This window comes from Propithecus coquereli, unplaced genomic scaffold (assembly GCF_000956105.1).
Source record: "Propithecus coquereli isolate 6110/MARCELLA unplaced genomic scaffold, Pcoq_1.0 Scaffold606, whole genome shotgun sequence".
NCBI classification, from domain to species: Eukaryota; Metazoa; Chordata; class Mammalia; order Primates; family Indriidae; genus Propithecus; species Propithecus coquereli.
This window is the reverse complement of record NW_012152019.1, coordinates 465925-479994: the sequence shown is the minus strand read 5'-3', so window position 1 is coordinate 479994 and position 14070 is coordinate 465925. Positions and strand designations below refer to the sequence as shown.

The following is a 14070-nucleotide window of genomic DNA, read 5'->3' as shown; positions in this document are numbered from 1 at the left end:
TTGTTTCAGAGTCCATGACTTTGTCTCCCTCTCAGAATATTGTAATATGGTGAAAATTTTTATAAAGAAAAATTTTTTAACTAAAATGCTTCAACATAAGAGATCACCTTGTAATATGAAATATTTCTTAGATGACTATTTGGGGGAAAGAAAGAAAGAGGAGGAGGAGGGAAAATGACCATGTGTTAATTGAAGATAAAAGAAATGGAAACCATAGGTCAGTGGTTGAACAGGCATATCCTATCCTAGCATCCTTGGGGCTGTGCGAGAACCAGGCTCTGATGGTGGTCCTGCAGGGGAAGCCACCTCCTAAGCAGGTGCAGACTTTTTGGATGAAGCCCAGGGTTTGTTAATACAGTGTAGATTCTGTGCTTCAGAAAAACCAATAGTTTTTTCCAAAGCTTGCTGTATTTGCAGCTTTTCAGAACATTTCTTAGGTAAAGCGAGACTTCTGTACTTCCTTTGAAGCTGAAGTGTTGCTGGAGAGCAGGAACTGTGCTTTTGTAGTTTACTCTTAGAGTGTGTTCTACAAGGCACTTGGCAAATCCACATTGAATCCGTAGGCACAGCAAAGGCAATGGTGGCGCCTGTGGACTGATGCTTAGTTGGGAGCTCTTGCTTGCGAGTTTTATGGCGAAACTTTAACAGGCATTCTTTTTTTTTTTTTTGAGACAGAGTCTCACTGTGTTGCCTGGGCTAGAGTGAGTGCCGTGGCGTCATCCTAGCTCATAGCAACCTCAAACTCCTGGGCTCAAGTGATCCTCCTGCCTCAGCCTCCCAAGTAGCTGGGACTACAGGCATGCGCCACCATGCCCGGCTCATTTTTTCTATATATTTTTAGTTGTCCAATTAATTTCTTTCTATTTTCAGTAGAGACGGGGCCTCGCTCTTACTCAGGCTGGTTTAGAACTCCTGAGCTCAAACAGTCCACCCGCCTCGGCCTCCCAGAGAGCTAGGATTACAGGCGTGAGCCACCATGCCCGGCCAACAGGTGTTCATTTTGATAGTTAGATGGTAATTTCTGTATGAGATGAAATGTGGGATTAATCTTTTTAATTTGGCAAGCATATAAGCCCTCTTGTTTTTATATTTTGAGGAACCAGAGACAGAGGCCTTTGTCATCTTCTCTGTGTGTGTCCAGGGAAGTGTGCAGGGTGTGAGCCATAGATTAGGACTGGGAGGAAGAGGATGTAATGGTTGTGACAAGGGTCCAAAGAAAGCAGCTACAGAACTTGAGATTTTCAAAATAAATTCAGAGCGGGTATCTCTGTGTAAATAAGAGGCTTCTGTAAAACAGAAATGGGATGTGTTTGTGTGTATACACTTGACATGTAACGTGAAAAGGTATATTCTGGATGTTAATTTCCGTTACAAAACAGACTACAGAAACTACAACATGACAGAACCTTCTTAACTACTGAGACTATAGAAAGGAAATAATTTATTACAGAGCAGAGTGGTTAATTAAGACGTTTGACAGACACTGGCATAGAGTAAGATTTTTCTCTTAGAGTAATTTTCTTTCTCTCTTAAGGTATCCAAGCCCACCAATGGGATCTGTCTCAGCACCTAACCTGCCTACAGCAGAAGAAAACCTGGAATATGTACGGACTCTCTATGATTTTCCTGGGAATGATGCCGAAGACCTGCCCTTTAAGAAGGGTGAGATCCTAGTGATAATTGAGAAGCCTGAAGAACAGTGGTGGAGTGCCCGGAACAAGGATGGCCGGGTTGGGATGATTCCTGTCCCTTATGTTGAAAAGCTCGTTAGATCATCACCACACGGAAAGCATGGAAATAGGAATTCCAACAGTTACGGGATCCCAGAACCCGCTCATGCATATGCTCAACCTCAGACCACAACTCCTCTACCTGCAGTTTCCAGTACTCCTGGAGCAGCGATCAACCCTTTGCCATCCACACAGAATGGACCTGTCTTTGCTAAAGCAATCCAGAAAAGAGTACCCTGTGCTTACGACAAGACTGCCTTGGCATTAGAGGTAAAATCTGTTAAGACGGCTTTTGGGGTCCTTTGACATTTGGTTTTCATTTTTAGTTTTAATTTAGTTTCTGCTCATTTAAGATGGTATTCATGGGAATTAGAGAGCTAGGTGATTTTGGCAGGTACACTAGTCAGTGTTTCACATGATTCTTTTGCCCTTTCTTATTCTTTGTTTCTCCCAAGTTATCAGCCTGTTACCAAAGTCTCATAAATTTAATCTCATAGTAGTTGGTTTTCTTTCCAGTAAGTAAAGATGATAGTTAAGGAAGACCCATGACCTAGAACTAGGCAGAGAAATGATTTTAAAATATATCAGCCCTTACTTGTTACAGATTTTGTAAATTATAATAGCACAAAAGACAACTTGGGTGTTTTAATTGCCAAGTCATTTTCTTCTAACTAAACATTAACTACCTTTTATGGCCAGGCACAGTAGCTCACGCCTGTATTCCTAGCACTTTGGGAGGCCAAGGCAAGAGAATTGCTTGAGCCTCAGGAGTTTGAAACCAGCCTGAGCAAGAGTAAGACCCCTGTCTCTACCAAAAAAAAAAAAATAGAAAAATTAGCCAGGCATGGTGACATGTGCCTGTAGTCCCAGCTACTTGGGAGGTTGAGGCAGGAGGATCTCGCTTGAGCCCAGGAATTTGAGGTTGCTGTGAGCTATGATTGTGCTGCTGCACTCCATCCTGGGTAAAAGAGTGAGACCCTGTCTCTAAAAAAAAAAAATAAGAATACAAAATTTTAAAAATGTATACAGTGCAGTGGGTCCTGAATGTTTTTGTATCAGAACATGGAATTTGATGCTAGGAATTCCAGCTCTTTCATTTATTGTTTAACCTAAGAAAGATCACTTCACTTCTGAGCTTCTCCGCCCTTACCTATAGAGTGTGCATTACTCTGTTATGCTTTCCTCAGTAGGCTTTTGTGAAGCTCAAATAAAATGATGCTTATGAAAATTTTTTGCGAACTACAAACTACTATATAAGCATCATAATATGATTACAGTAGGATACTCTTCCTTAGTATTATCAAATTGCATATATGTCAGAGAAACTGAGATTAAGTTAGTAATTGTTCTCTGTGTATTCACCCCAAGGTCAAAATAGAGGGGGATTGAGAGACAGCCCAAGTGCGTCACAGAAGGATGAAGTAAAGAAGTCTGCTGCTTCAAAAAAGCAAAACTTAACCCACAGAACAGCCTGCCCACAGATAAAAGTTAGCTATAATTTGTTTTGTGTGTATTTTTCCAGTTGTCCTCAGTTTTCTTTGGACCAGAAGTAGTATCTGAGTGAACTACACCTGCAGGTTTGTTTCAGAGTCCATGACTTTGTCTCCCTCTCATATTGGCTGTAAGGAAAGAATGAGCACTTGAGGCTTGTGGCAGGCACCAGAGCCTGGGGAGGACTCCAGTGCTTTTGTACTTCTCCCCAGAACAGGAAAGAAACCAGAAGAAGCTGCCTCCACAGATAAAAGAGTCCCGGCTGGGCAGGCCTTCCAGCATTCTCAGCCCCACACAGACCTGCCCCTGCACAAGTGCACACCACTGGCCTGGTCCACACTTCAGTGCCTTAGAATAACACAGAGTACTCTGGGCTCTTAATACCCTCCAGTTTGCATCATGATTTCAGCCTTTTGAGGCATTTTCACATCTGTCGTCTCAGCACAGGAGTAGGGAGCTAGGGTTCAGAGTGGGTAGGACTCGTGCATTAGGCAGCTGATTGTTGGCACACCAAGGTGAGAACCTTGGGGGTTGAGGTGCCCAGTGAGAATATCAGGTACCTTCCTCTTGACCTCTGGCTCTGAGGTGTGTGTTTTCTTTCGAGTGTGCACAGGGGGTTTGTAGAGAAGAATACCAGGTGTCATAGAGGGGATCACTTAGAGCTTGATGAGTGAGTAGGTAGGTAGGTGCCCAGGAGTGGGAGGAAGCCTGGTTCATGATGTATATTTTAAGATAACCCACATACTTGCCTGTTATACAGCTCTCCTAGTCTCTCAGACCCCAGAGAGAGGTCTCCACACCTGAGCCTCATGATGCTAACCCAGCCATGTGAGCTTCATCAAAGGCTTTGTTTGGTGCTTCACTGCAAGAGTGTAAACAGAACCTGAGAAATAGACCTTTGCCAAATTCCACTTTATGGTATTTCTCTTTCTGTATATTTAAATGAGACTTTTGCCTATAATGTAAGTAAATATTTCTATGATTGTGTTATCTTCTAAAGGTGTTAGGATAGTGATGCTTGTCTGATCTTGTTAAAAACAACTCTTGGGACTTTCGCAATTAGGTTACAGGAAAAGTATTAACATTAAAATGAGAAACAGACAAGTAGGACAAAATGTGCCAATAATTGAAGCTTTGTTATTCCCCTTGATAGTATTACAGAGAATGATGAAGGCTTAGGTGAACTTTATTCCTTGAATTATTTCACAAGTTTTTTTCATAAAACTTGATTTTTGAAAGAATATTCCTGCAAGTAAATAGATATTTTAAAATCAGTCTGTATTTAGCCATTTTTCTTTCTTGCTCACATCTTTTCAGGAAGTTAGTCGATCCTGGGGTTTGATTTGCAAGGGGGGACACTTGGTATCTATGTAAGTTGAATCTGTGTTGGTGTCCCCAATCCTTGAAAACAACAGAGCTCTCTGGTACTGTTGGTGTAGTGGGGCTGGAAGGGCTCTTGGAAGCAGGTCACAACTTACAAGAATGTTCTCAAGTTGAGGGAGGCAGTATATCCCTTTCCTAAAGATCATTGACCAGAAGAGAATGTTTGGAGCAAGAGGGCTGTTATAAAATACCTGTTCTCTGACACTGTGGAGAAGGAAGATGGTTAAGGACATAGCACAGACTCGCATTCAAGTCCTGGCTTTTACTAGTGTGATCTGGGGCAAGTTACTTAAGTTCTCTGATTCTAACCTAAAAGGCAACCTGGCTTTTAAGAGTTAATGTTTGTCCATGAATCATCCATTCATGTAGCCAACCTTTGGGTGCCTGCTTGGGTCCTGCCACGAAGGAGCTTACCACCTAATGAAAGAATAGACACGGAAACCAGTAATGTGAGTAGGAGGGAGAGTGGGGATAGTGATAAGAGATGGGAGAGTGGGTGGGTACTGATCAAGGACTGCTTCCTGGAAGAGATGACCAACGTCACTGAGTAGCTGTAGAAAGGCAGGCACGCTGAGCATGTTGAGCAAAAGTGGCAAAAGACAAAACCAGGGAAGTTGAGAAGATTAGCACATATCACAAAGGATTAAGCTGAGGAGATTAACAATTTTCTTGCATTGCCTTCATTTGAGGCATGAAATAGCCGGTTTCTCACAACTGATGGAAGTTCTGAAGTTTTTAGGCAATTTACCTTTTCATTGATTAGTGTGTGCACTCCCCAAGTGCTAAGTGTAGCCAGGCACAAAGTTGGTATTTTGACAGTTTTAATAGTGATTAGGATTTTCCTGGTACATAGGGAGGAAATTAATAAAGATGGTGAGGAACATGCCTCCTCTTGATTTATTGATAGGGTCAGCTACCTCTTCTAGGCTTAGCTCCTTCAACCGAGTTGATGTTCATCCACCTTGAGATTGATCTGCCCTCCAGAATGAGCGCTGCTTTCGGCTGAGTCCTTGTACTGTGAACCCCGAGGAAGGGCCCCGCACCGGCACAGTGAGTGAGGAGAGGAGCAGTGAGATGGCTGCCAGGCTACCAACCATTTCAGGATCTGAGCCTGAGTGCTCATCAGTGGAGCCGTGGAAGAAGCTGGTCCACAGCCAGGCCTGTGACTGTGGGCAGCAGGCTGCGTAACACAGCCAGGACATCTTCTGTGTGTTGGTATTCTGGGGCTTGTTTGCCACATAAGGGCCTTGGACTGAGGTGGAAAACAGCATTGTCTATCCTATACCAAAGAAAAGTTCCTTGAGAATAGGACTGACCCACCCATTTTCCATGCAATAGATGTTCTGTAAATCTTATTAAGTTGATTAGGTAGGATCATGTGGAAAGTATGCTGTAAAGACTGCCAGAATTACAAGTTCATTGGGAGGCATGAAGTGTGAGTGTTCTTGACAGTTTCAGTACCTAGCTCACCTTCTCCATCTTCCCATCATGTTCCTCAGCTGCTTAGTATCCGTCACAATAATTTATTAGAACCCCTGTTTTCAGGCCTCTCATCTCTCATTCTATTAAGCCATTCTTCATGCCGCCTCTTTGGTTTTGAGAGGACCCTTGTTACTGACAAGGTTGAAAACTAACCAGTTTATACCGTGCTGTGCTTCTGAATGCTGATTCTACCTCTTTCTTGGGTGCTTCCAAAGGGTGTGGCCAGTAGAAGCTAGCTGGGAGCTTGGGGATGCAGGCTGTGTTCTACTCAGGAATCTCCACTCTCATGACGGCTACCATTTACTTAACTGGGTGATCTAGTTAATAATTCCCATGTAGTACTTCATTTTAATTATTGCAAGAGACTTCCAAAGTCAGAAGAAAACTGAGACTTGGAAAACTTGAGCAGTTTGCCCTGGTCATGTAGCCGCTGAAAGTGGCAGAATCAGGGCATTGATTCAATCCTGCCATTCTCCAAAGTTCATGCTGTGGACTACTGCACTGCGCCATCTTATGCCTGTTTTTATTTTATTTTTTATTTGAGACAGGGTTTCACTGTGTTGTCCAGGCTGGTCTCAAACTCATGGGCTCAAGCCATCCTCCCACCTTAGCCTCCAAAGCAGCTGGAACTATAGGTGTGCACCATTGTGTCCAGCTCTGTGCATGCTTTTAGCAGGAAAACTTACATCCTGTTGTAGATCTTAGTTTTAAGTAGTTCTGATATTCAAGTTGTGTGTTTATGCATCTCAAGTACACAGTATAGAACCTGGTTCAGTACTCTGAGCAGAATAAGCACCCGGTGTACGATGGCTACAGCGATTGCTTCCTTCTCTCAGTGAGACTCTTTCACACCGTCACTGCCTGCATGTGAGCCTTGATAAGTTGGCTTGGGTGGTCCTTAGGACTTGTTTGACTTCGGTCGGGATTGCTTATGTTTCTTCACCTGTGAAAGGGGCAGAGGTCCAAGGTGTCTTAGTACCAGCTCAGCGATTCTGGGCAAAAGCCTGGAGTGTTAAAAGCCTACTGGCATTCCAGCACATCCTGTCCTCACATCTGTCGTATAGTCCATATCTGGGAAAGAGCTTGGCAAGTTTGAGAAATGGAAAGGAGTGTGAGTAGAGTAGGGAGGGGCAGAGTGGCATGAAGTGAGGTCAGAGAGGGGAAGAGGCAGGAGCTGATCAGGCAGAACCTTCAAGGTCAGAGTTTGGATGTTAACTCCTGTGCAGAGAGGAGGAGTTGGGAGGCAGGAGTTAAAAAGCAGAGTGGTGGCCTGGTTCTGTTGATGTTTTGAAGGTCAGTCTTCTACTGTCCTTAAGGCCCTTGTGCCTGCCACTTCTGTCCTCCAGAACCTTGCTGCTTTGCTCTGCCATCTACCCTGGCATCTGAGGGATATCAGCCTAGAGTTTCTCTATTCTCTTTTCCCTGATTCTGTGGACTTCTCCAGAAAGTACTTTATAAGAGACCCATACCATACAGGGACTGTAGGTTCCCTCCTTCAGAGAGTGCCCAGTGGGAGTGTGGTGTGTGATCAGGGGTGGGGAAGTGCCTGATGGGGTAGCCGAGAAATGGAGCCTCCTGGGACATATCTACCAGAGTCCTGGAGGACCAGGCACCTGACCTCACAGAGGCTTGCTTTCCACAAATACCAGTTGGGAAGTACCCATCTGGCAGGGTTATTTAAAGAGCGGGGCAGGGGGAAAGGAGATGGGTGGGTGAGGTCTCCAAGTAAGTTCAAGTGCCACAAGATGTCATAGAGGTAGAGAACTGGAATTGGGCCATCAGGAGGCCCTTGGTGAAGTGGTGGGAACAGTAGCCAGAGTATGGGGGGGGGGTTCTGGCTGTAGGAATGGAGGGTGATTGGGATGAGGTGACACAGATGGTGGCAGGTGGCTCAGGGGAAGATGGCTGGGCTGGAAGAGCCAGATAGTGAAAGGCTGGGGGAACTAGAGCTGGGAGTGGTTAAGTAGGAGGTGAGAGCACATTCTCAGCCCCCAGGCTAGAGGGATGAGCTCACCCAAGTACTGGAAAGGGCTGCCTGGAGCAAGATTTTCAGGAAGGCGAGATTTTATTCTTCCACATTTATCAAACATCAATTGAGGCAGGCTAAGATTACAAATTTGAGGCAAAATATGTGCTATCTGGGCATCTGGAGTCCAGTCCTCAGAGTCTAGTGACCCACCTAGTAACCAGGAAAGGCAGGTGCGGCTCCACTGGAGGCCTGTGACAGAGCAGCAGCAGAGGCAACTGGAGGGCTGGCTTTCCGCACACCGCGCAGCTGTGATCTGGGTGGGGCAAAGCTGCCCGGGCAGTGCTGGGATCCTCGGTGACTTCGGACAAGCAGTCAACTTGCTAGTCCAGTAGCTTTAGCAGAGAAGACCCCTATTTTCAAAATGAAATATTGCATGGGACCCCAATATTTGACAGATGCAAAGTTTTATAAGCATAAATGTATTTTGTAAGTTGAGATTGATAAGAATTACTATAAAAACTGATTGAAGTAACAGTTAACTGTTATAATGAGCAGGGAAAATTGGAAATAACATTGTGAATGACAGATGTGGTCTTAACCCCAGCGTCCAGTTTATTTCTGATTTTATCTTGTTGCAAGTAGTGATTTTTTTTTAACCCCTAACCTGCCAATTTGGGGAAAAGCCTTGAAGAAAAAAAAGGCAAAAAAAACTTCATTCCAAGGGAGGTCTGTATAAAAAGCAGCTTACCAGGGCAGCACTGGTTAATGCGTCAGGGGCACATTAATGTGCTTTTGAATGTATTTGGGAGTTTTTTGATTTTGGTTTGTTGTTTTTGTTTTTTGGTTTTTTTTTTGACAGGGTCTTGCTCTGTTGCTCAAGCTAGAGTGCAGTAGCTTCATTGTAGCTCACTGCAGCCTCAAACTCCTGGGCTCAAGCAATCTGTCTGCCTCAGCCTCCCGAGTAGCTGGGTCTACAGGCACTTGTGCCACCGTGCCTAGCTGATTTTTTTTTGTTTTTTTTGTATTTTGTTGTAGAGATGAGGTCTCATTGTGTTGTTCAGACCGGTCTTAATCTCCTGGCCTTAAGCGATCCTTCCTCCGTGGCCTCCCACAGTGCTAGGATTACAGATGTGAACCACTGCGCCTGGCCTGAATGTGCCTTTTATTATATTACAACTTTATAAAATACAATTTTAAAAAATTGAAGTTCTAGTCAGACATTCGTTAGACCCTTATAGCACCCTTGAAAATAGGGGTCTTCTCTGCTAAAGCTACTGGACTAGCAAGTTGACTGCTTGCCCGAAGTCACCAAAGATCCCAGCACTGCCCGGGCAGCTTTAGAATACCCCCCTTGCCCTGCCCAGATCACAGGTGCGCGGTGTGCGGAAAGCCAGCCCTCCAGTTGCCTCTGCTGCTGCTGCTCTGTCACAGGCCTCCAGTGGAGCCGCACCTGCCTTTCCTGGTTACTAGGTGGGTCACTAGGTGTTCTGGAGCTCTGTGGGTCTCCAGAACAATTTGAAAACCACTTCCAAAATAAAATTCCTGCCTTCCCCTTGAGCAGAACATCCCCTAACTGGCGGCCTGTCCTCTGACAGTAGATAGAATTCCTGTTACCTGCGGTTTTAAGATGCTCAGAGCTGGGCTTTCTTCCCCAAGGACTGCCCCACAGAGAGGGCAGGGAATGGACACTCAGAGGGACATCATCGCTGCTCTGGGGAGGTGACATGGTGAGGTGTTGGTGACATAATTCCATCCTGTGTAAATTTGGTTGGAAACAGATTTTTAATGCACTATTTTGTATGACATGTTAACCATTCTCAGAGAGTCACATGTTCATTTCTGGGGGGAGGCTGCTTTATGCTCAAAAGCTGCTTCTCTTAAGTTGCTTTCTTGCCAGCTGAGAGGTGTACCAGGCAATTGGCAGCACTTGTGTCTTTGGCACTGCTTGATTTTTGGTTCTAAGCACTGAGGAAAAAAGAAAATAGATTATTCCTTTAAAAAATGTTATAGGTTCCCCTGGATATGATAGTGTTTGTGATTTGTTGTAAACTGTCTTTTTCTTGTCACAGAGAAATACTAACTTTTTCTTCTTTCTTCATCCCTACAGGTTGGTGACATTGTGAAAGTCACAAGGATGAATATAAATGGCCAGTGGGAAGGCGAGGTCAATGGGCGCAAAGGGCTTTTCCCCTTTACACATGTCAAAATCATTGACCCTCAAAACCCAGAAGAAAATGAGTGATTGCTGTTGCCCTGTTTCCTGCTGCTTCCTTGTTCTGCCTGTCATACTCTCCTTTGAAGTGGGAAAGCATTCTCTCTCACAGGGAAGTCACACTGCATTGCCGACATCCAGCTTTCTGCAGACTGGTGGTCTCTCATACGCATTTGGAATGCACACAGTGGCTGCCTCCTGGCATTTGTATCATAGTCGTATTGTCAAAGAGTAGCCGATTTTTAGAGTTCTTTTGAATCATAAACTGGAAATACTGGTGGAAGCACACAAGTGGAGAGAGGTTGATGAGGGAAGGGTCTTCCTCCTCATCACTGCCCTATTTGTACCTGGGACTGATTCTATCATGTTCATCAGAGAAAGCTCGAGGCCATGGAGAGATACTGCATGTTGCTGTTCCACAAAGCAGTGGCTGAGCTGCCATCTTGTTTTTCTTTGGACAAAAAGGAAATGAACCTTAATGAAGACAGAATTTTGTCCTAAACCCCTGAAATCTGGCTTTTCTTTTGGTTTGGTTTGGTTTTGGAAGACTAATTAATTAGACTTGTGTGTTCTGAACAAGTTTTTAAGTAGCAGGTTGAATTTTTCTGATAGTCCAAGGAATGCCATGTGCCTCTGAGTTTCTAAACTGAAGCTGCAGTAACTAAAGGAGTATGAAAAGAACAACCCTGAAGCAGAGCCCCTCATTGTCTTGGCTGCCAGTAGTACCCTGTTTCTCCACATAGCAGACAACACACAAAAAAATAAGCAGTCGTGGAGTGCCAAGCTGTATGCACAGCCTCTTGATGACTGTGTCCCCAAAAGCATGAGAGGGGGGTGCTTCGAGGAAATCTTTACTCAACTTGTTTGCCAGTGATAAGAGCAGTGGGCAGGGTCGGGGAGTACTGGGCCAGTTTTCTGTCCAGCTTTTCAATGAATACACCCCTTTAAGGTTAGGAGTTAAATTTTTTTTTATTTAAAGTGCGGTTGTTCAAAGAATCTTTTCATTCATTAATGAATCATTAAATGTCACTCACTGTAGCCCAGTCCTCCCTGCCCTGGCCCAGCTTCACCAGGCTGCCAGAGAAAGATGGTGCTGCTAATACTGGTTCCACCATCTAAGCATCTGCGGTGCTCCCAAGCAAAGGAAATGCAAGCTCTGGAAATTGTCAAATTAATGTATTTGATATCTAGTGTTTTAGGGACTAGGGAGAACCATTAACCAATTTACCATTAACTGTTTATCAATTTGTTGGTGTTAAAGCATTTCCCTGTTAGTTAAAAGAGGCCAGTTCATACAAGCCAGCTGGTACACATGTGTGACTAATGTGTCATCTGCTGCACATACCAGAGTAGAATTCTGGAACCTTTATGCAGTTCAGCCTGCTCTCCCCTCGGGACCCTGGTAAAGACAAGCCTTAGCTCATAGTGAATACTGCAGGCCTAGAAATGTAGCAACAACCTAATGAGGTCATTTACTGAGCATCTGGTATAACTATAGCCCTATCTCTGGAGGTTCTTAGGTTTTGAGGTGTAGAGCGATATATTCTGATGACAACCAGCAACATGACCATTTTTCCATTTCTTTTTCAATTTCTCTTTAAATCAGTATTCCATCAGACAGATAACTGCCATATTAAAGAATCTGGAGAGTGTTCCAGTGACAAAATTAATGATCAGTTGGGAAAAGTTAACACCATGGCTGCCTGTCTGTGGTTTTCCTCAAAAAGACTTAAAAATGAGCTCTGCCTAACCAGTGAGAATTGTGGCCACCTCCTAGTTAGGTCTGTTGGGTAGGCTTGCTCTGAGTTCAGGCCCACCGGAGAACCCACAAGTGGCAGGGGTGTGTGACTGAGTCCCCAAACTCTGCCTTGAGACAGCCCTTGCCATTCTGCCAGTGACCCAATTTACCCTACCCTTGTTGGCACCTGAGTGGAGTATCTAGCAGAAGGTGGTTTGTGGGCCTTGTCCAAAGAAGGCATAAACCCTTAAAGCCTTTTTCAGATTTAGCAGAAGGGCTTGACACCTTTTGATTATAGCAGTTGACTCACAGCATAAGAAGTATGTGGGCATTTTGGAAAGCAAGGTTTCCTTTCAGCCATGTCTACTGACCAACAGGAAGACTCATGTTCTGTGGAGCACTTGAGAATCCAAACACCCGTGAACCTAGGGTTTGGTTTTATAATGAATCAGCTCATGGTTTCAGCCCATGAAAATATCTCCAGGGCTGCCAGAAGATTGAGAGCTTAAAATAAAGTGAGGCTTGAGTTCTGAACTCTCAAGATATGTGCCAAAAGTAGTGACTTTTTGACTTAGAACCTTATCCATTTTTTAATGAGGCAGGGAAATTCCCTTTTTCACACTAAGTTTATGAGATGCGCCCTGCCTCGGCTTGGTGCCTGGGTTCCCCACGGTCCAGGAAGACACGTGTGCTTTGTAGAGCAATGCTAACCTGACCCAGCGCGTGGGTTTCGGTTGTGATTGTTCATTATTGCTACTTGCCCTGCTCTACTGTATTGGGTGTTAAATTAACTATGGTTTTTCACCTGGCGAGGAAACAAATTACATTTTAGAGGGCATTGATGACTGCTTGATTAAAAATTAGTTTATCCTGGGAAGGATCTCCAATACAGGAGTCGTCCTTGTCATGTCTGTGCTGTGCGGAGCCACTGATGCCATGGTTAACAAAGAGGAGGATGAGTTGACCAGCTGCCGTTTGAGAACTTTTGTCACCTAGACTAGACACTTTCTGTGCTGTGCTCATGGCTGGAAAACTGAAAGGGGGGAAGGACAGCTGTGCCCTCTTTGGAGCCCACGATTCCCTGGCACTGTGCTGGCTTTCCTTTACAGCTGTTTACAGACAAGGCGGGCCTGAGACAGACGGCCACTGCTCTTATAATGTTTGCTCAGAGAAGTATGAACATTTTATTTTTGAAAAGGGATTATGTGGTTTTGTGCCAGGTGTTTATAATTTAATCTTTTAATATTATGGTCATTAACCTCTTAAAATGAATGAGTTCTTGATTGTTTTAACACAGTATCTAAGACTAATGATTTCTTGGACACCACTGAGCTCTGCCTCAACTCCACCCTCTGGGACCGGAGAACTATATCCCTGGTAACTGCTTTCAGTGTTGACACTGAGCTGGTTGTGTATGCTACATGAGTAGAAGGACAGTTCTCTGAAACAGGATTGTTGTCCCTACAGGAGGAACAGTGGCCTTGCTTCTTAGACGGTCTTCACTGTGTGTTTTAAAACAACAACATAAAACTCTTTTGACCTGTAACTTAAAGATCATAAATTTCAGGCAATAATATTTTCTGTGTAAGCTTTTAAAATTATTTTTGGGGATCATAGCTTGTTTTATTTTGTGCTATAAAATTAACAGTATTAAATGACTTATATTCTTAGAATACATCGAGTGTCTTTTCTTAACAGATTAGTGCCTTTTTATTTTTGTATTCCATTTTACGTTACTGGTCCCAGCATCAAAACCCTTGTTTCCATGGCCTGTTTGTACATTGTCTCAATAAAACTTGCATCAGCCGGTGGTGGCGGCAGCTTCGGTGTTTCAGTGTCTCCTCAGTCAGCCCCCTGAGCTGTTGAGCAGGGGCGAAACCTCTGGTGCTCCTCAGAGATCCGGCAAGAGCTAGAACTGGGTCTTGCCTCGTTCCTTTCCCACACTCAGGCACCTGGAGAGGGGAGCGGGGGTGTGAGCATGGTGGGTGCCATATAGGAGCCTGGTGCTTGGTCTTACATGTTGCACCACCACGGAGAACTTGGATATTTTTCCTTCGTCTAGGCA

The 14070-nt window shown here is 44.3% G+C and overlaps 1 protein-coding gene across 1 annotated transcript in view; it reads left to right on the top strand.

The window, feature by feature from the left end:
* Positions 1-13825, top strand: part of CRKL (v-crk avian sarcoma virus CT10 oncogene homolog-like) — a 29571-nt gene extending 15746 nt beyond the window's left edge. The window contains exons 2-3 of the mRNA XM_012659371.1: positions 1535-2000; positions 10163-13825. Of these exons, the coding sequence (XP_012514825.1) occupies positions 1535-2000; positions 10163-10297 (601 nt within the window). The 3' untranslated portion in view covers positions 10298-13825. The remainder of the gene's footprint in view (positions 1-1534; positions 2001-10162) is intronic.
* Positions 13826-14070: the final 245 nt, after the last annotated feature.